This window comes from Abramis brama, assembly GCF_963993115.1.
Source record: "Abramis brama genome assembly, chromosome: 23".
In the NCBI taxonomy this organism is placed as follows: Eukaryota; Metazoa; Chordata; class Actinopteri; order Cypriniformes; family Leuciscidae; genus Abramis; species Abramis brama.
This window is the reverse complement of record NC_139985.1, coordinates 29,988,726-30,010,236: the sequence shown is the minus strand read 5'-3', so window position 1 is coordinate 30,010,236 and position 21,511 is coordinate 29,988,726. Positions and strand designations below refer to the sequence as shown.

The 21,511-nt window shown below is 39.8% G+C and overlaps 1 protein-coding gene across 3 annotated transcripts; it reads left to right on the top strand.

Annotated features, from left to right (window-relative positions):
• The first annotated feature begins 579 nt into the window (after nt 1-579).
• On the top strand, nt 580-20,813 carry isy1 (ISY1 splicing factor homolog). 3 transcript variants are annotated; one of them, XM_084100852.1, is made up of 11 exons: nt 580-644; nt 9,375-9,397; nt 10,373-10,424; nt 10,734-10,799; nt 11,179-11,221; nt 11,590-11,702; nt 12,912-13,029; nt 14,451-14,573; nt 17,006-17,127; nt 17,198-17,284; nt 20,225-20,813. In XM_084100852.1, coding segments are annotated over exons 2-11 (834 nt in total). In that variant the 5' UTR covers nt 580-644; nt 9,375-9,395; the 3' UTR covers nt 20,333-20,813. The 3 variants fall into 3 exon arrangements, with proteins under 3 accessions (XP_083956978.1, XP_083956977.1, XP_083956976.1); XM_084100851.1 differs by lacking the exon at nt 580-644 and adding an exon at nt 8,920-9,006 and having other exon boundaries at nt 17,201-17,284; XM_084100850.1 differs by lacking the exon at nt 580-644 and adding an exon at nt 8,920-9,006.
• Nucleotides 20,814-21,511: the final 698 nt, after the last annotated feature.

Here is a 21,511-nt window from a genome sequence, read left to right as displayed (position 1 = left end):
TTTTGATGTCATGTGACTAATGCTGTATATAGAAACTTTATTTTTAGGACTCTTGAAGGCGAATGAGCCTCTGAAGTAATGCGAGTTCCCACAGATCAATGAGACCACAGCTAAACATAGAGTGTGTGTAACGAGATCAGGAGCTGAACACACACTGAACTGAGTCTCAAAGCAACACACACATGCATCTGAGTTCATGATCAGTGTTTTGACCTCATTACAAATGATGAAAACTGTTAGATTTCACCAGAAACACCATGTCAGGAGAGAGCCTGAGATTAAAGTCACCATGAAATCAAAACGGACAATTCTTATTTTTTATGGAGTCAAAATAATGCCGTGTATGTTTGCAAAAATAAAGAATTGCAAAAGAAAAATAAAGTATTGAGAAAAAAAAGTTGTTTTGCAAAGAAAAATAAAGTATTGCAAAAGAAAAATAAAGTGGTTTAATTTGCAACGCTCCTTTTATTCTGCGCTTCGGTCAAGTGTGTGATCGTGATTTGTGTTTTTCATGTGCGCTTCCCTTTTCTGTGTGTTTCTCTTTATGGCACTGTTTAAATGTGGGGGTGGAGTCAAGAAATGGGGGCGTGTTCAGCGGACAAGGCCACGCCCCCTCCAATTGACATTATCTGCTTGCAGATCAGGTAAGAGTTTTTAATAGAGTGGGAGAAGAATATAATGAATTTATGCAGATTTATACTAAACAACCCGACACCCGTCTCCACGGGGACCCCTAGTGGTCAGAACAGTGTAAGTGCAACAAAAACCTGGACCAAAACATGCATAAAAACACCTTGTACAAATCTAGTGCACATTTTTTATTTAAAGTAAAATCTTTCAAATGCAATTATCTAATCATCTAAAAAGATTATCAAGTGTCTATGTTCTTTTATTAATTGTCAGGGTGTGTTTTGTTTGTTCTATGAATGGTTCAGCTCAACAGGCCAATAAGAGACTACTAACCAGAGCAGGTGAAACTCATTACAAGTAACGTCTCGGTTACTAACGTAATTTTGTTTTTGCGTAATTTTGTTTTTGAGTATTGCGTAAGGCTAGCTTACGCTATGGGAAAACTCCTTTTCTCCATAATATTGAAGTCAAATTTTAAAGCGCAGTGCAGCTGCACAGCAGACACAGATGAGCGGTGAGCGCGGTCATTGGCTGCGCTGCGGCAACTGGCGAGGCGGCTCAGATGCGCGAACCAATCAGGCAGCTTCGCACCCTGGCACGTCAGAGCCCGCCAGAGTGGCCGTGGCTTATGTCTATATAAGCATCCATTCTTAGCCAAGGAATTCAGGTTTAATCGACTGAAGCGATCCCCTGATCAAAGCACAGTAGCACGGCGGGTTACGCAATACTCATTCCCTCATCTCGGAACCGAGGTTACGTTAGTAACCGAGACGTTCCCTTTCGAGAGGTCTCTCGTATTGCATAAGGCTAGCTTACGCTATGGGAACCCCCTTCAAAACGCCATGCGTGCTTAAACTTCGCTCCTTACAGTAGCCCAAGGCAAGATGCCTGAGGCTTATAGAAGAGTAAAGAGGGTTTGTATAGGGAAAAACAAGGAATAGGCCTAATGAGGGCCAAAACCGCAGTTCGAATTTAACCAGGACCGAATATGTATCAGGCCCGAAGGCTCAGGGGGTTTGTGCTTACACATCTTGTATTGAAAGAACCCTTGCTTGCAAAGCGGGAACTTGCAGGTTATAAACCTCATAAATGTGGATGGCGAGGCCCAGCCGGCCGCCGCACAGATATCTTCAATAGGCATTCCACTTGACCAAGCCCAAGATGAGGCCATACCTCTCGTGGAATGAGCTCTGACGCCTAAGGCGCAATGAAGACCCTTAGACTCATAAGCCAGTGCGATAGCATCAACTATCCAGCGCGATAATCTCTGCTTTGAGACCGCGAGCCCCTTGGTGCGGCCGCCAAAGCATTCAAAAAGCTATTCCGACTGTCTCCAGATAGACTCTGAGAGGCCTGACGGGACAGAGTAAATTCGCGTCTCTTTCATATTTTGGTGAGGGAAGAGCTGCCAGTGAAATAGCCTCCTTCCCCTTTAAGGAAGCACACGATGAGGTCGTTTCTTCCTAGTGATTGTCCGGCCACAAGAGCGTGGGATGCTGTTATGGCCGCCACATATACAGTGAGGAAAATAAGTATTTGAACACCCTGATATTTTGCAAGTTCTCCCACTTAGAAATCATGGAGGGGTCTGAAATTGTCATCGTAGGTGCATGTCCACTGTGAGAGACATAATCTAAAAAAAAAAATCCAGAAATCACAATGTATGATTTTTTAAACTATTTATTTGTATGATACAGCTGCAAATAAGTATTTGAACACCTGAGAAAATCAATGTTAATATTTGGTACAGTAGCCTTTGTTTGCAATTACAGAGGTCAAACGTTTCCTGTAGTTTTTCACCAGGTTTGCACACACTGCAGGAGGGATTTTGGCCCACTCCTCCACACAGATCTTCTCTAGATCAGTCAGGTTTCTGGGCTGTCGCTGAGAAACACGGAGTTTGAGCTCCCTCCAAAGATTCTCTATTGGGTTTAGGTCTGGAGACTGGCTAGGCCACGCCAGAACCTTGATATGCTTCTTACAGAGCCACTCCTTGGTTATCCTGGCTGTGTGCTTCGGGTCATTGTCATGTTGGAAGACCCAGCCTCAACCCATCTTCAATGCTCTAACTGAGGGAAGGAGGTTGTTCCCCAAAATCTCGCAATACATGGCCCCGGTCATCCTCTCCTTAATACAGTGCAGTCGCCCTGTCCCATGTGCAGAAAAACACCCCCAAAGCATGATGCTACCACCCCCATGCTTCACAGTAGGGATGGTGTTCTTGGGATGGTACTCATCATTCTTCTTCCTCCAAACACGTTTAGTGGAATTATGACCAAAAAGTTCTATTTTGGTCTCATCTGACCACATGACTTTCTCCCATGACTCCTCTGGATCATCCAAATGGTCATTGGCAAACTTAAGAGGGGCCTTGACATGTGCTGGTTTAAGCAGGGGAACCTTCCGTGCCATGCATGATTTCAAACCATGACGTCTTAGTGTATTACCAACAGTAACCTTGGAAACGGTGGTCCCAGCTCTTTTCAGGTCATTGACCAGCTCCTCCCGTGTAGTTCTGGGCTGATTTCTCACCTTTCTTAGGATCATTGAGACCCCACGAGGTGAGATCTTGCATGGAGCCCCAGTCCGAGGGAGATTGACAGTCATGTTTAGCTTCTTCCATTTTCTAATGATTGCTCCAACAGTGGACCTTTTTTCACCAAGCTGCTTGGCAATTTCCCCGTAGCCCTTTCCAGCCTTGTGGAGGTGTACAATTTTGTCTCTAGTGTCTTTGGACAGCTCTTTGGTCTTGGCCATGTTAGTAGTTGGATTCTTACTGATTGTATGGGGTGGACAGGTGTCTTTATGCAGCTAACGACCTCAAACAGGTGCATCTAATTTAGGATAATAAATGGAGTGGAGCTGGACATTTTAAAGGCAGACTAACAGGTCTTTGAGGGTCAGAATTCTAGCTGATAGACAGGTGTTCAAATACTTATTTGCAGCTGTATCATACAAATAAATAGTTAAAAAATCAGATATTGTGATTTCTGGATTTTTTTTTTTAGATTATGTCTCTCACAGTGGACATGCACCTACGATGACAATTTCAGACCCCTCCATGATTTCTAAGTGGGAGAACTTGCAAAATAGCAGGGTGTTCAAATACTTATTTTCCTCACTGTATTTGGTAAAGTGTTAAACTTTTTAAACTTATTCTTCCTGAACAGCAGCTGAGAGGTCAGTCTGAGCCTCTACTGTACACTACTGTACTGGATTAAATCTGCATTTCCTTACTATTCACTTTTGCTGTGAAAGGGTCTTTACATTTGCCCAAACATTTTTGTGATTATTTTTTGTTTCAAACTTTTTTGCTTTAAAAAAACAAGCCCAGCCCAGGTGAAGTAAACGCAAAAGCATTACTTTTCTAAAAAATATTAAATAAAATAAAATACATTTCAGAGAAAAATTATCTTAATCTTTTCCACTGGCCAAATTTTTAATGGAAACAGATTGGCCTTATTGTGTATTGTTGATCATTATTTGTGAGTACATATTTCCACAGATCATGAGTTCTGCTATTATCAGCAATCCTCACTGTAATTAAAACATTAAAACACAACATGCCTCAGGAGAAGTGTTTAAAAGCATCGCATCCACTATTAATATTTTTATTTATTAGAATATATTTTCGGTAGTGATTTGATGTAATTGAAGTGCTTAACTCCATTAATGAGAATGGAATATTTAATCTAAATGTGTATATCAGATGTAAAATAGAGTTTAAATCATTCTTTTATTTATATAAACTGTTATTATGAACATGCACTGTATTTCTGATTATGACTCATGATGAATATTAAAGTTTCCTCAGATCATCATCGGTGTCGTTACACTGGGTCAGAGTTTGTGTGCAGGTGCATATTCTGTGATGTTGTGATGTTCGGGTCTCAGTTCCCACACCATCGGCACAAACCCGTCTCCACACCGGCGTGACGATCTTACACCAGAGGGAACTAATATCCTCAATGTTCTGATCCAATCTGACTTCTGATCCATAATGCTGCCTGAATCATAATCATAATAATACACTGTTGGTTCGTTGGCCAGAGGAGAACTGAGCGACTGAGTCTGGTTTCTCACAAGGGTAGACTAGACTCCCTTTGCAATTCTTCATGGCCTTGATGGCTACAGAACCTGGTCTACAGAACCTGGTCTACAGGGCTCGGTCCCGGTCCAGAGACGGGTTGAAGTCTGGGATTGGCGGGTCTACCCAAGTAGTTTTGTGTTCCCCAGATCCTGGGTCAGACGTAACAACCCAATGTTTGGGTAGTTTTTGTGCTACCCAGGCTAGATATAACAACCCAGAGACTGAGGTATTTATGGGCTTTTGCGCCCTCTTCAGGAGAGAGAGAGCAGTGCAGCTCCGTCAAACTGTTGTGTGTCATCGGTTTGTGTACATTTTATTTTATCTAAAAATTATTTATCGTTCTGTATATCATTTAATTTTATGCAAAGCAACATACAGGGGCATCGCGATGTGAGTCGCCTAAACGAGTGTCCGTCGGTCTTTTCGCGTGATACGCCTTGCATAACATTTTATGAATTTATAAAAACATATATATATACAGAATATAAATTCTTAGAAAGTTCAAATATGTTCTCAGAACTGTACACTGATTGTTTATGGACAGGTTATGGAGTCACAGCATATTTGGGCTACGAGTGAAAGGTTCCTCCGCTGAACACGACTCGAGATCCGGCTCGAGATCCGGCGCGTACAGTGGGAACGCCACAACAGAGGCTGGGCCATTACACTGCAATTACCTCTAAAAGTGTAATTTTTACTTATAATATTTGTTAAACATGCTTATTACATGGCTTGGTTGAATTCTAATGTAGAATGCGGTGTGTTATTTCTTTATAAATATACCGCTAAGGATAACACACCGTTGCCATGAAAAACAGAGCGTTGCTATGGACGCAGGATTCTAACCGTAGAGACGGAACGGACCATATTTTCTGTTTCAAACTTTCACATAGCATCTTTAGGTTATAATAACATAAACAATTCAAATCCAGATTTTGATTTTAAAAGATTTTTTATAAAAACTGATTATTTTCCCCCAAAAATGCAATAAATTCATGACACTTTTCAAAATGCAATTAATCCATTGAATCAATATAAAAGTTATTTTTTATCATATTGAAACTGTTGAAATCAGCCATCGCTCAGAAATATCTCCTGAACTTTTTTGACGGCGATCAGCTCACAAAAACTGATTTTGCACGGGCACTTTGCACTGCTCCCTGAATCGACGCGCTTATTCATTTGTGGATGTAAACTGAATCTGTAAGTCAGCTGTGCTGTTTACTTCTGTATATTATATTTCATTCTGGTGCGCTTAAAGTTATCGCTGCTGTGTAATAGTAGCCTATGCTATTCACCAACTAAACATATCCTATTCAGTGCGTTCACAGTCTCTTTCACGGGCATCATTTGTAGTAGCCTATTCACAAACTGTTTGCTCAAGCATGGCGTTTTCTCAGAGTTCACTGTGTGCTTTCTACCATGCACAAATAAAAATGTCACTGAACTTTTGCTCTGTAATTGTAACAATGTGCACTCAAACACACCAAACCAACAATTACTAAAAACACACTTAAAAACTGATTTTGCATGGGCATTTTGCACTAGCACTTAGAAGGTTGTGGTATACATAAACACTCAGTCAGCTGTTTACTTCTGAATATTATAGTTTATTGCCATCATTTGTAGTAACCTAGCCTGCTCCCTGAATTCAATGCGTTCACAGTCTCTTTCACGGGCACCAAACCAACAATTATTAAAAACACACACAAAAACTGATTTTGCATGGCATTTTGCACTAGTGTATTAAAATTATATAAAATATACTATACTGTAAAGTGTGATTGGAAATAAAGGAATTCATGCAAACTGTGGTTGTATCGAGTATTTTAAAAAAGAGGATTTAAGTTAATCTGTGGACATTAATTAATGTATGACAAAAAAATAAGAAGCTAGTATTATAGTAAAAATGAATAAACTATGTTGGGTTAAATAAACAAGCCAATTTGCTGGGTAAAATTAACCCAACATGTGTTCTGTCCAATATTTTCCAAATTGGGTTGTTTTTTAACCCAGTGTTTAGAGTGAACACACGACACAGTCAGATTTAATAGATGAAGATATCCATCTTATTTTCCAAATTTACGGGGTAAATGTAATGTGTTTGGCTGTCTTCCGCTTCCAGTTATTTTTAGCTTCCTTTTATCTGTACTAACTGTAAAGCTAGTTGCTTCTTGACATTGTAAACTGTTTTTTCTTCCCCTATTATTTTAATGTAGTGGCTTAATTATAAACATTCTAGCGCGGACAGTTTCACCATTTACTGCACTTTACTGTTATTCTCGTTTACAGCGGCTAAAGTCTCACACACTGTAAGGTGGAAACAAGCAGCAAAGATAAAATTATGTCCATACTAAGTCTTATTTATGAGATGAAAAGTCGAAATTATGACAAAAGAAAGTCAATTTCTACTTTAATTTCATAATTATGGTTTAGTATGTCATAACTATTACTTGGTAACTTTGACTTTTGAACTCATAAATGACTATGTCCAGGGTCCCTGCAGGTTTCAGTTAGTCAAATTTAAGACCTTTTTAAGACATTTTAAGACCATAAAGATTGAAATTTAAGACCTACACGACGCATTGCCAAAAAATATTCAAATCAAAGAATTCATTTTATTTCAATGAATTCAGTAATTGAAAAAGCATTAACTTAATTTACAGATAAAGCAATCACATTAGTAACCTTCCAGACCCAACAACGCGTGTCAGAGAAAAGAACAGAATCAGATATAATTTTTTTTATAGAAAATTGTACTTTGCATATTATAGGCCTACTGTAAAAACACATAATAGTTGATTTTAGTTGATCATAGTTGATCATAACTAGAGATGAAATGGCATGAACATTTCATTTAATTATTATAGTGCCAAAAATTATCACTTATCACAGAATCCTGTTCAAAAAGTACTAATACTACACAATGAAATCAATTCACCAAGTTTTGTCGAAAAACAGCAAATAACAAATAAAATTAGCATCAATACGCACTAACATAAACATTAAAATAATACGATTAAAAATGATAGCCAGATTTTAAAAGTGTCTTGCAACATGTTATATACTAACATGTACAAGTTCAAATAAAGTTGACAAAAAAAGGTTTTTATAAAAAGATAAACCTCACATATTTCAGACTTTAATTTATCTTTTTTGACTCATTCTTTTTATAAAAAATGATTTAGTGACATTTACAATACACTTTAGCTTATCTTTTATTATTAATAGTAAAATTCGGTCCGATTTTCCCGTGGCGTCTGTCGTTGCTATGCAACTCCACAATGACAAAAAAGTTTTAGTGGCTAATGGATTTCCACCGCCGAAAAACGCTTGCTGTAGCTCTGTTACAAGATTTATTTACGGAGAAGAGAAAAACACCCGTAGTGTTTGGGTGCACCCCCATCCTTCATGTCTTTTTTCATGTTGCTGCGCCTGGAAAAAAACGAGCGCGTCGCTTACCGCGCGCCTACATTTGAATGAACTTGAGCGCGAAAAAGACGCGATATGTGAACTGCCTCTTGGCGAGCGACTTCAATACTTTTTTGCTACTTTGTAATAACTTTATGCGGCCAGCGTTTCTGGAAATGAACGAGGGTAAAATCTTTTTTAAGACCTGACTAAATGAAATTTAAGACCGCGGATGAAAATCTGGCTGATTTTAAGACGTTTTAAGGCCTTAAATTTAAAGTTCAGAATTTAAGACATTTTAAGACTTTTTAAGACCCCGCGGGAACCCTGTATGTCATAATGTACTTAATGTCATAATTTCGACTTTTTAAATCATTATTATATGACGGGCTTCACAGAAGTCCTGCTGATCTGGATGAAAACTTGCAATAAAAGTTCAATCTCTTGAAATGAGTGCAGTTTTATCTCTCACCACTAGATAGTAAAAACACTCCTGTCGAAAAACATGTTTTACTTAAGAGTGATTTCACGATCAGGCTTGTTCGACTTGAACCGGCGCTGCACAGACCGATCGGTTTATGACATCAAAGTACCGCGAGAGCAATTCAAAAGCATATAGGAGCCGTCTAGTTTCTATTCGCTCTCGCGGTACTTTGATGTCATTCACCGATCGGTCTGTGCAGAGCCGGTTCAAGTCGAACAAGCCTTTTAGCACCATGAGAATACTCAGAAAATAAACCCACGTGGGTATTTCACACACATCTGTCATCGCTGACGCGCCGGAAGTTGTCCACTGTAGCCCTACGTCATATCTGTGCGTCGTGCGCGCTCACCGTTGAGTTCACGCAGGATTGAACATCTGAACCACAAACATGGTAAAATAAATATTCCTCTTCAGCTAAAGTCTTTTTAATGATCACTCGAGTATTAGAGTAGAGAGTAGCTTTCTCTATCAACACGAACACGAACACGAACACTTTAGTTTCAGAAGCGGCGGAACTTTATCCTCCACGCAAACATTTATAAACACACATTAATCAGATTCTTATGTATATATTTATATATAATTCACACACACACACGCACACACACACACAGACACAGTATGTTGTGATATATTGCAGCTAGTTGTTCAAATGAATCTTCAGCACATGATATCTGACAAAGAGCTGCATTTGTATATGATTATACATGTTATGTCATGATTATGTGAGAAATTAATATTGCTATTGTTTATTTTCAGGCTCGAAACGCAGAAAAGGCGATGTGAGTGTCTGTCTTCTGTCATAATCTCATATTAATGCTCTAATTCATCACTTTATTCAGAGAAACATATTTCACCAACTGAATCTATATGTTATTATAAGTACCTAATGTGTATAAATACTTTTAATATTATTCCTCTGTCACACCAACTATCAAATTCAGTGATTTTATTATTTTCTGGGGAATATAATGTATATACATGAGTGCAAATTCTTAGGATCATCTACTGTCTTTTTTTGTTGTAGATTATAATTCTTATGTTATTTATTTGTTGGGCTCGGCTAAAAAACAGTAATCTGTGTAATGTCAAAAATACTACTATTGTTTAACACAATTTTTATTTTATATATATTTATAAAATTATTTATTGCTTTATACTCGTTGATACAATTTTGTGTAAATTGTTTTTGGCACAAATTAAGGTATTTGTATATATATATGAGATCAGCTCTCATAGCATAATTCTTCATGAGAAATATTTCCCAAACTGACATTTTTTTTTATATTTCAAAACTGAAATTCAAGATATTGAAAAGTTTGGGATCAGTAAGAATTTTTTTTAAAGAAATTGAAACTTTCATTAATCGATGCATTAAATTGATCAAAAGTTACAGTGAAGACATTTATAATGTTATAAAAGATTCTATTTCAGATAAATGCTGTTCTTTAGGGCTTTCTGTTCATCAAAGAATCCTGAAACATGCATCAGTTCCACTAAAATATGACATATTAGAGTGATTTGTGAAGGATCATGTGACACTGAAGACTGGAGTAATGATGATAAATTCAGCTTTGATCACAGGAATAAATTACACTTTACTGTATATTCACATAGAGAACAGATGATTTATATTAGAATAATATTACACTGTTTTACTGTATTTTTGCTCAAATAAACACAGCTTTGGTGAGCAGAAGAGACTCTCACATGCATAAATCTTTCGAACACTAGTGTGTGTGTGTGTGTGTGTGCAGGACGGCTCTGGCCAGGTTTCGTCAGGCGCAGCTGGAAGAGGGAAAAGTGAAGGTGGGTTTAATCTCAGCACTGATGTGACGAACGCTTCGTTAATGCTTGTTCTCCTGATCATGTGATGTGTTGATCATGTGATGTGTTGATCATGTGACGTGTTCTCCTGATCATGTGACGTGTTGATCATGTGACGTGTTCTCCTGATCATGTGACGTGTTGATCATGTGACGTGTTCTCCTGATCATGTGACGTGTTGATCATGTGACGTGTTCTCCTGATCATGTGACGTGTTGATCATGTGACGTGTTCTCCTGATCATGTGACGTGTTGATCATGTGACGTGTTGATCATGTGACGTGTTTGCAGGAGAGAAGACCTTTCCTGGCGTCGGAGTGTAACGAGTTGCCCAAAGCCGAGAAGTGGAGGAGACAGGTCAGGAGTCAGACGTCTGTCTCATACGTGTGTGCTGAACATCAGCCCATGAGTTACTCAGCTCATCCTAGGTGTGTGTGACTGTCTTCTGTCAGAGTTATATTAAAATATGTCCTGCTCTTCCAAGCTTTATAATAGCAGTTAATGGCCTTTTCTGTTTTGTAGATGCACTTTTATGGACTTCAAAACAGAAACGACCATTCACTGCCATTATAAAGCTTGGAAGAGCAGGACATATTTTAATATAACTCTGACTGTGTTCGTCGGACAGAAGAGTGTCACACACACCTAGGATGATCTGAGTAAATCATGGGATGATGTTCATATTTGTGTGAATATCCCTTTAACAGCTGAATGTGTGTTTTCTTCTCTGTTGCAGATCATCAGTGAGATTTCTAAGAAGGTTGCGCAGATTCAGAACGGTGAGAGAGAGATGTGTGTGTGTGTGTGTGTGTGTGACGAGAGAGAGCGAGGTGTGTGTGTGTGAGACGAGAGAGAGTGAGGTGTGTGTGTGTGAGACGAGAGTGTGAGTGTGAGTGTGAGTGTGAGTGTGTGTGTGTGTGAGATGAGAGAGTGTGTGTGTGTGTGTGTGTGTGTGTGAGAGAGAGAGAGCGTGTGTGTGTGTGTGTGTGTGTGTGTGAGACGAGAGAGAGAGTGTGTGAGTGTGAGTGTGTGTGTGTGAGATGAGAGAGAGCGTGTGTGTGTGTCTGTCTGTGTGTGTGTGTCTGTGTGTGTGTGAGAGAGAGCCAGCTTCTCCTGTGTGTGACTGACTGCGATCTGTGTTCCTCAGCCGGTCTGGGCGAGTTTAAGATCCGCGACCTCAACGATGAGATCAACAAACTGCTCCGGGAGAAGGGACACTGGGAAGTGCGGATCAAGGAGCTCGGCGGACCGGACTATCGGGTGAGAGTCTGTGATGATGCGTTTCCTGCTGATGGAGGCGTGTGTGTCAGCGGACCGCAGTGAAGGCGCTCAGTGTGTCAGACGTGTGTGTTAGCGCTGTCGCGGGGGGAGATTCCCTTGCGGTGGTTTTGCGCGATATGCGGAATTATCAACATTTATTTATTTATTTATTTATTAATAAATAAATAAATAAAACCAAAAAATTATATATATATGTATGCATTTATTTTTTTATTTTTTTTGCTGATCCAAAAAATGATCCGAGGTGAATATTTATATGTAACTTTGCTTTTCATTTATTACTTAAAGCTCTCCTGAAGTTCTTCGACACCACAGCAAACACTGCTCGCCTAACTGATGAAGTTCACACATTAAAGACAAGTGAACAGTCAGGAATAAAATAAGAACAAATACACACATTACAAGCAGAGATTAATACTAAATAACAGTTACGAAGTCTAACTAATATTCAGGTACAGAAATTAATAATTAGGTCTAAATGTAAAATAACTCTTTGTTATTAGACACTGTGTTTGTTAAAGCTGTATTTTGTTGTTTTATTAGCATTAACGACACAGACGACAGCAGGAATATTAGGCTACTGTCACTTTAAGACTGAATAAACTGACACACACACGGTTTCTTCCTCAACTGATGACAGAACCGAGAGAACCCTCGCTGAGACGGTGTTTAGACATAATGTGTGTGTGTGTGTGTTCGTTCAAGGGCAAGGAAACGCGGAAGAGGAATCAGTTCGGCGAGCGCAGTCTGAAACACACACACGGTTTGAATGTGTAAATTGGCAAGACAAAACTCGTCCCAATGATAAACTCTCACTCTATGATGGTGATAAACTCATTTACTGAACAAAACCAAAACCTCATGTGACTCCCTCAGCGTCGGCTGTGATTGGCTAACTGGAGTAACCAGCGGACCAATGGCGTCGCAGCATCTCTAATGTTGGTTTGGTGTTTCTGAAAGAGTGTGTGATCAGAATGATCTGGTGTAACTCCCTCCAGAAGCGTCTCACACACACGAGTGTGTTCCCGAACACCAGCATCCGAACGCCAGAGAACATGACAGCGTTTACTGTGTTTCGCCTGACGCTCGAGACACACTCGTTTATGATGGAGGGACAAGAGTCTGACTGCAGAAACGCAGTGTTATTACTGATATCTGTGTGTGTGTGTGTGTGTGTGTGTGTAACAGAGAGTGGGGCCGAGGATGCTGGATCACGAGGGTAAAGAGGTTCCGGGAAACAGAGGATACAAGTATTTCGGCGCCGCTAAAGACTTGCCTGGAGTCCGAGAGCTGTTCGAGACCGAGCGTGAGTTCCTGTCACTGATCCAGATCTGGGGCTCGCTTATAACCGGCCCTGACAGCCGAACGCCACACACACACACACACACACACACACACACACACACACACACACACACAAGCTAAGAGTTACACACACACACACACACACACAAGCTGAGAGTTACACACACACACACAAGCTGAGAGTTTTACACACACACACACACACACACGAGCTGAGAGTTACACACGCACACACACACACACACGAGCTGAGAGTTGCACACACACACACACACACACACACACACAAGCTGAGAGTTACACACACACACACGAGCTAAGAGTTACACACACACACACAAGCTGAGAGTTACACACACACACACACACACACACACACGAGCTGAGAGTTACACACACACACACGCACACACACACACACAAGCTGAGAGTTACACACACACACACACACACACACGCACTGAGAGTTACACACACACACACACACACACGCGCTGAGAGTTACACACACACACACACGCGCTGAGAGTTACACACACACACACACGAGCTGAGAGTTACACACACACACACACACGAGCTGAGAGTTACACACACACACACACACACAGGAGCAGTGTAACGACAGCGATGATGATCTGAGCGACTGATGAAGGAAAACCACTTTAATATTCATCATGAGTCATAATCATAAATGCAGTGCATGTTCATAACAGTTTAAATAAAATAAAGAATGATTTAAACTGTTTTACATCTGATATACACATTTAGACTAAATATGTCATTCTCATTAATGGAGTCACTTAAATTACATCAAATCACTACAGAGAAGTTCCAACATTTTTCATATTCTAATAAATAGAAATATGAGTAGTGTATGCGCTGCGTTTGAACACTCTCCCTGAGGCGTGTGTGTGTGTGTGTGTGTGTGTGTGTGTGTAACAGCAGAACTCACGCTCTGAGGAACACACAAGGAATGCTCAATAATGATCTATAAGGCCGATCTGTTTACATTACAAATATAAAGTAATTAAAAACACTGTTTGGTCGGTGGAAAAGATTGAGGAAAACTTTCTCTGAAATGTATTTTATACTATTTTGATTTATTTATTCAAAAACAAGGATCGGCTACTAAATGATTTTTAGCACATCATGTGACGCATATCTCACATTTTCCTAACGTCTTGTACCGTTAAACATGGTGGCACGTGGATGAATATGCATATGCAAATGATATGCAGATGAGGATCCTACACACAGTTTTCAGCCCCTGATGACTGGATGTCTGGTTTCTGTTAGCATTGCAGCGCTGTGTCACTGATGTCTCTGATGACGTCAGCATGTGTTCTCCTGATACACACCGTCCTGAACGTGTGTGTGCCGTGATCATGTGATCATGTGGAGATCTCTGGTGTGTTTCAGCCGTTCCGCCGCCCAGGAAGACCCGTGCGGAGCTGATGAAGGACATCGACGCCGAGTATTATGGGTATCGAGATGAAGACGACGGTGTTTTAGTGCCGCTGGAGCAGGAGTACGAGAAACAAGGTGAGGCGAGATCCCACAGGAAAGCCGTTTTCAGTTAATTATGGGAATCTGATTAGAAGCTGATAATATTTTCTCATTTAAAGAAATCATTCAGTCAAAAAATATAAACTCATATACATTTATGCATTTATCAGACCCTTTTATCAAGGACTTATTACGCTCTTCCTCAAAGTCCTGATGTAGTTTCAGGCTCTACTAGAACAGGTTTTCCTGCTTGAATGTTGATTATTCTCCTCATATTCTCCATTGTTGCGGCTCCTCTCTTCCCAGTCTGTCAGTAACGCTCTGTTTACTTCCTGTCTCTATGAAGCCCCTCCTTCTGAAAAGCACACTGTGCTCTGATTGGTCGGCTGGAGCAGTGTGTTGTGATTGGTCGAGTGCTTTGAGTGTGTTTGGGAAATGTCCCGCCCCTTACCATAACCGCCAGTTTAACACACTACTAACTAACTCAACCAGGCCCCGCCCCTTTATTCTGCGCATTAATTATTATAATGAGGAAGAAACTCAAGACTACACTGGAGGCGTTTCAGGAGTTCAGAAACACTGACACTGATATAGAGAAGAACTGGAGCTTTTCATGATCACACAGCAACATTACACACTAAACACAGATGAGGAAAAGCAGAACAGGTCGTCTTTAAAGAAGAGATTCAGCATACAATACGTTTATGTCTTGTCATCTTAATTTTAAGTTGTTACTTATTGAGTCCATGTGAAGTTCGAGTCCAAGTTCCCCGACTTTAGTGTTAGAGCTGTCAAAGTTAACATGTAAATCTGAGATTTATTTTGTGTTTATCTAATTTAACAGTCCAAAAACATGGAACTAATAGTTTTTAATCATCATAACCCACTCGTTCTGTTTCGTGTGATTTTGTAATTTAAATTGTTATTGTTTTATTAATATTTTAAATAAGTTTTTATTTTTTATATTTTTAGTTTTCATGTTCATTTTAGTTACATTTTGAGTCATTTTATAATGTGCTTTTGTCATTTTATTACTTTTTTCTTTTAAAATATTGCTATTTGGGTTTAATTTAGTTTTATTTATTTCCAGTTAATAATTTTAGTTTTTCAACTTAAACTTATTTCAGTCAAGGCAACATTTCTAATATTCATTTAAAGTTTTTCAGCAAATATTTAAATATCTGTACTGTAAAATATTAATTAAAAGAAATGCTTTTAATCGTTGTAGTTAACGATGATAACCCTGATATCAGTATTTGAGAGAAAAGCCTCTTTATGAGTTGCTTATTTGTAAATCAAAGCTTAATGATGATGCATGTAATGAAAGTAGAATCATAATTAATGATCTGCAGTGAATTACTGCATCTTTATACGCTAGGATGTCCATACATTGTGAGGACCGCTGTTTTATTATTCTTGAATTATTATTATTTATTAGTATCAGCGCTTCAGACTGTGTGTGTGTGTGTGTGTGTGTGTGTGTGTGTGGTAGATGAGCCGAGCAGCACGAGACCCACTTCATTCAGGCGTGTGTGTGTGTGCGCGTGTGTGTGTGTGCGCGTGTGTGTGTGTGCGCGTGTGTGTGTGTGCGCGTGTGTGTGTGTGCGCGTGTGTGTGTGTGCGCGTGTGCGTGTGTGCGTGTGTGCGTGTGTGCGTGTGTGCGTGTGTGTGTGCGTGTGTGTGTGTGTGTGTGTGTGCTCTGCGACAGTCGTGGCATTGTGTGCTGATATCATTTTCTGACATGTGTTTCTCATTTGTGTGTTTAACTGAATGCCGGACGTGCGGCTGCAGGTTTGATGCGACTCATGAGAAGCGTAACACGCACCGGACCGTCCAGTGACCTGAAGTCACATGACCACTGCATTCCAGCTCGACCTCGAGGCTGATTAAGATTAATGCATTGTTCACGCCAGCGTTATTCCTACAGTACAGATGCGTTCAGAGCAGCTTCACAGGACATTAATGATGCAGACAGAGTTCAATTAAACACGATGTTTAAAGTGGTGGTATAATGCCCTTTCACAAGATGTAAAATAAGCCTCTGATGTCCCCAGAGTGTGTGTGTGAAGTTTTAGCTCAAAATACCCCACAGATTGTTTTATATAGCATGTTAAAATTGTCACTTTTTGAGGGTGAGCAAAAACGCCCTGTTTTTGTGTCTGTCCCTTTAAATGCAAATGAGCTGCTGCTCCCGGCGCAGGGGGCGGAGCTTCAAGAGCTTGCGTGCGTGCGTGTGTGTGTGTTAGCAGATCTGATTACCTAACACACGCGCACTGAACATTTAAAAAACTTTTAGAAATGCTCTCAAAGGAATCGAAATTTTAATTTTATGATAAATATCCGATTCCAGACCTCAAGTATTTGATTCCCAATCCCAACCCTAAGCTTCACAGGACATTAATGATGCAAACAGAATTCAGTTAAACATGATGTGCGTGTAAACCGTGTGTGTGTGTGTCGTCCCGCAGTGATCGCCGAGGCGGTGGAGAAGTGGAAAGCAGAGAGAGAGTCTCGATTATCAGCAGGAGGAGTGAAGGAGACGGAGGAGGAAGAGGAGGAGGAGCACATCTACGCCGTCAGAGATGAAGAGGTGAACATCATCTCTATCCGAACACTCATTCCATCCGTGCAGACTCCCGTAACTCTCCTGTGTTTCACAGCAGTCCGATGATGAGGCGGGAGAACCGATGGAGGGAGAAGATGCGCAGTCGTTCTTCGCTCATGTTCCCGTTCCCTCGCAGAAAGAGGTTTGTTCCGCTCCTGATCCAGTTCCGGGAGCCTAGCTGGGGGGAGTCGCCGGGTTTACTCGCGCTCGTCATCTCAAACCTCCACGACACGCCAACGGAGAATATTTGAAGAATCTTTACATGGTTAACTCTTCTGTAAAGCTTCAAAATGGGAAAAAAGCATGTAAAAATATCCCATATGATTCGTGCACTATATTCCAAATCATCTTTTAAAATCATTTATTCTCTGATCATTTAACTTTTCACTGAAGCTTTCTAATCGTGGCCAGTTTGACATGTTTCCATCCACCTTTTTTAATTGCATTTTAGGATATTGCATAAAAAAATGCTGGATGGAAACACCAAGATCCACTTAAACTTTTTTTATCCAATAAGAAGAAATGCGCATAGTGGAAGCATATTTACCAAATAAAAAATAAGCTGTGATTGGATAACTGGTGTAACCAGCGGACCAATGGCGTCGCAGCATCTCAAATGTTGGTTTGGTGTTTCTGAAAGAGTGTTTGATCAGAATGATTTGGTTTAATTCCTTCCAGAAGCGTCTCACACGAGTGTGTTCCCGAACACCAGCATCCGAACGCCAGAGAACACGACAGCGTTTACTGTGTTTCATCTGACGCAAACGTTCCCTGGTGCTATTTTGCAGTTCCAGAAAACAATTCCTCCACAGACCAGGAGAAACCTCGTCTAAAGTCAGCGGCGCGTTATTCAGATGCTGTTTTAAGGGCGCGTGCTTGCCCATAATGTAGCGTGAGCACAACACACACACTTTGCTTCTCTTATCTACAATAGCCGCGTTTCCATTACAGATTTGCGCAAATGTTTTGCGCTATTATCTAAATATCGATAAAAAACTATTGCGAAATGACGGTGTTTCCATTAACCAATGTTATGCGACTAACACGTCCTTTTTTCTCTCGCGATAAGTCATTCCAAAAATCACGCCAATGGACGTTGGTTTATATAATATCACAGCCACCGCATTAGACATTATTATTATCAATCGAAGGAGACGTGGCGTGTTATCCAAGCATTAATGGCAGGAAAGACCCTTATACTGCGAACGACACATAAAGCCTAAGCAGTTTCTGGGTGTTTCGCCCTCATTTCTGCTCCGATCTTTGATTGTGAGATTTAGAATCCAGTATTCCTATAGGCTAATTATTGTTTCTTTTATTAATTTAATAAAGAACTCTGTCTCGTATTCTGTCCAAACGATCCATGTAGGCTACTTTTGTGTCACCAAAATTTTAATTTGAACTGGCTAGACCAACTGCTGCGCAAAAAAGTAAATATCGACGAATTTTCAGATTTTTTTTTCAGTTTATGACTTTTTGCCCCTTTATTAAACATTTAAAATATTCACAAATTAATATGGAAAACATGTCGATTTTACTGGTTTTCTAAGGCCAAATTATAACCTGGAATTGATGTTTTTCCCGCAGTGCTGAATGAGAAGAGCCATTAATATTATTAATAAACTATTGTTTTGGCTAAAATCACATCTCCATCTCCGCTGTTAAGCAGACGGATTACATAATCAGAAGGTATTAGCCTTCGATTCGAATTTGTTCGTTTTAAAGTGGACATTTCAAGCTTTAGCCTACATTTTGTTTCAGTTGTCGCGCTCCAGTTTACGGAGATCATGAAAGTGCGTCTGATTGTTTTCTTTTATTTTACAAAAAGCACAACGTTTTCTTGTTATTGTGAGTTTACACAAATAAAAGTAGTTGAGAATAATGTATTATTATTTTCTGTATGACCAGAAATGATAGAGTATTTTAAGTTGTTTCCACTGTTGATAGGAAAATGCAAGTGTTCGCGCTCGCGCCTCCGTGTCATGCAGTGCGCGCTCCACACTCAGCTTCCTTTTTTGCATAAAAGCGTCTTCTAAATATAGCCTATTAAATGTTATAATAAAATAATATACAATTATTATTATTTGTGTAGCTATACATGGACCTCAAACACACCGCGTCTTCTAAGTCAGGTGACTGTAAATGCGCAAAAACTGTTTCCATTGCAGTTTTGCGAAATATTCCTTTTTCGAATTGCCTGAAAAACCACCTCATGAGAGCGTAAAAACCTTTTTGCGATAAACGGGAGTTTTTGCGAAATTGACGTGTTTCCATTGTGCGTATTTTCAATTCGCAATTTCAATTTGCGCAATTTGAAGGGTAATGGAAACGCGGCTAATGACACAGTTCACATTTTTGAAAACCATACATAATTACAAGGAAAAATATTCCACACGAGGGAAATCATTGTGGTGTCCATGAAGATGTGAAAAAATAGGCATAAATCTAGCTTACACATTTACCCAAATGATCATACGCCTGTTTAAGCGAAGCTAATCTGGGTGTGTTTCTCCATCCCCAATGTCACTTCTCTGTGTTTTACGGCCCTGACGGGAACGTCGGTCTCCTCGGCTGTGAACCGCTCCTGGCAAATCCGCCGTTATAATAGCAATCCGCCATGGAACAAGCGCGCCTGCTCTTAAAGGGAATGTGACGCTCTGATTGGTTTATTTCACGTTACAACCAAACCACACCTATGAGTAATGAAGCGACTTCAGACCAACACGTTTTAGATTAGCGTCGGGAGCAAGAGTCATTTATCCCGCCGCTATAATAGCAACAGCGCCGAGATCCGCCCACAAAGTTACTTGCGTTTCACGCTTGATACTTGCGTTTCAGATCGTTAAAATAGGGCCCTTAGTGTTATTACTGATATTTTGAGCAAATTTCCCAAGAAAATACTATTTTGTTTGGATGTTTTGTTTGGAAACGCTGCTTTCTCACACGTTAGATTAGCATCTTTGCATGGAAACACAGCTAATGATGCTAAAACAACACTGATCGTGTTCCATGTTTTGTGAACATTTAATAAGATGTAAACAGTCCTGATGAAGTTGATGAATCCTGCTGTTGTGTTTGTCAGATTGAGGAAGCCCTGGTGAGACGGAAGAAGATGGAGCTTCTGCAGAAGTACGCCAGCGAGAGTCTGATGGCCCAGAGTGAAGAAGCCAAAACACTGCTGGGCTTATAGTGGATCTGATGATGAACGATCTCCAGCGCCGAGACCAGAGCCGGGCTTTAATTCTGAAGTCAACTACTCCTTTAAATTGATGACCGACCGTTGTTTAATCACACCTGCTTCACATTAAACCAATGTTCTGGTTATGGATTATAAACGTCAAATGTGCTTGACTTCAGTACGATGCTTATGTATGTCAGTATGATCCTTATGAACTGTACAGTTAACATTAAATCATTTAGGAAGTTAATTATTAATCTGTTTATGTTTCATCTGGACCATACTTTAGACATTAATGTCGTTACACGGTAATCATGTCAAAGGGTGTATTACACGCAAGGATGAACTCCAGGGCTTTTTTCCAGATGAAAATCTTTCATTCATCCTTCATTTGTTCAACATGTTAAAGGACAAAAGGACAAAAATCTCTGTAAATATTTTGTATAATGTTCACTTTGCCTTCTTGGACAAGTAAACGTTTTTTTTTACCAAACTCTTTATAGTATGAATATGCTTTGTGTGTAAATGTGTGGAGTATTAACTCACTGAGAACATTCATGCGTTACATTAAGAGTGTGTGATGAGAAACGGTTCGGTTCATGTGACCAGCCAGAGGTAACCCGGTCACATGGTCAGGACTCAATCTAATATCCTCTTCACCCACGATGCCCTGCTTCTGGATGTAATGCAGGTCTTGTGTCTTTTTTATTATCTTATCTAGAGATTTTGCATTTTTAAAGATTTACATTTAACTGGCTGTTATGACCAGGGTTGCTGTTTGTACATCTTTAGGCTATACAAAAGAAATAAGACATTGTTAGTAATAGAAGTAGTAACTCAATAACTCAACTGCGTGACACGGTTGGTCATGTGATGTTCATTAAGAGCGGCTTTTTCTGGAAGACTACTACATTTTAACGAGATTTCTCTGATCACTTCTGTGTAAAACGATTGGCTGAAATACTGAAGGCACATTTAAAGTAACTTGGAGGTAAAAAATGTCTTCACATAATTTATTAAACATTTTGCTGTTTTTATGAATTAAACAGAAATGATAAAATACAAACATTAAAGGTGCAGTAAGTGATTTCTGAGAAACGATGTTGATATTTAAAATCGCCAGAACAAACACGCCCTTTACCCAGAAGACCACACCCCCATTTCTCAGAAGCAGAAGTTGTCATAGTTGGG

Excerpts from the sequence above, each read along its gene's own strand:
- isy1 (XM_084100850.1), top strand. Across the intron at positions 9,398-10,372 it reads CGAAACGCAGAAAAGGCGAT|GACGGCTCTGGCCAGGTTTC; the intron begins GTGAGTGTCTGT and ends GTGTGTGTGCAG. Across the intron at positions 11,703-12,911 it reads TCGGCGGACCGGACTATCGG|AGAGTGGGGCCGAGGATGCT; the intron begins GTGAGAGTCTGT and ends TGTGTGTAACAG.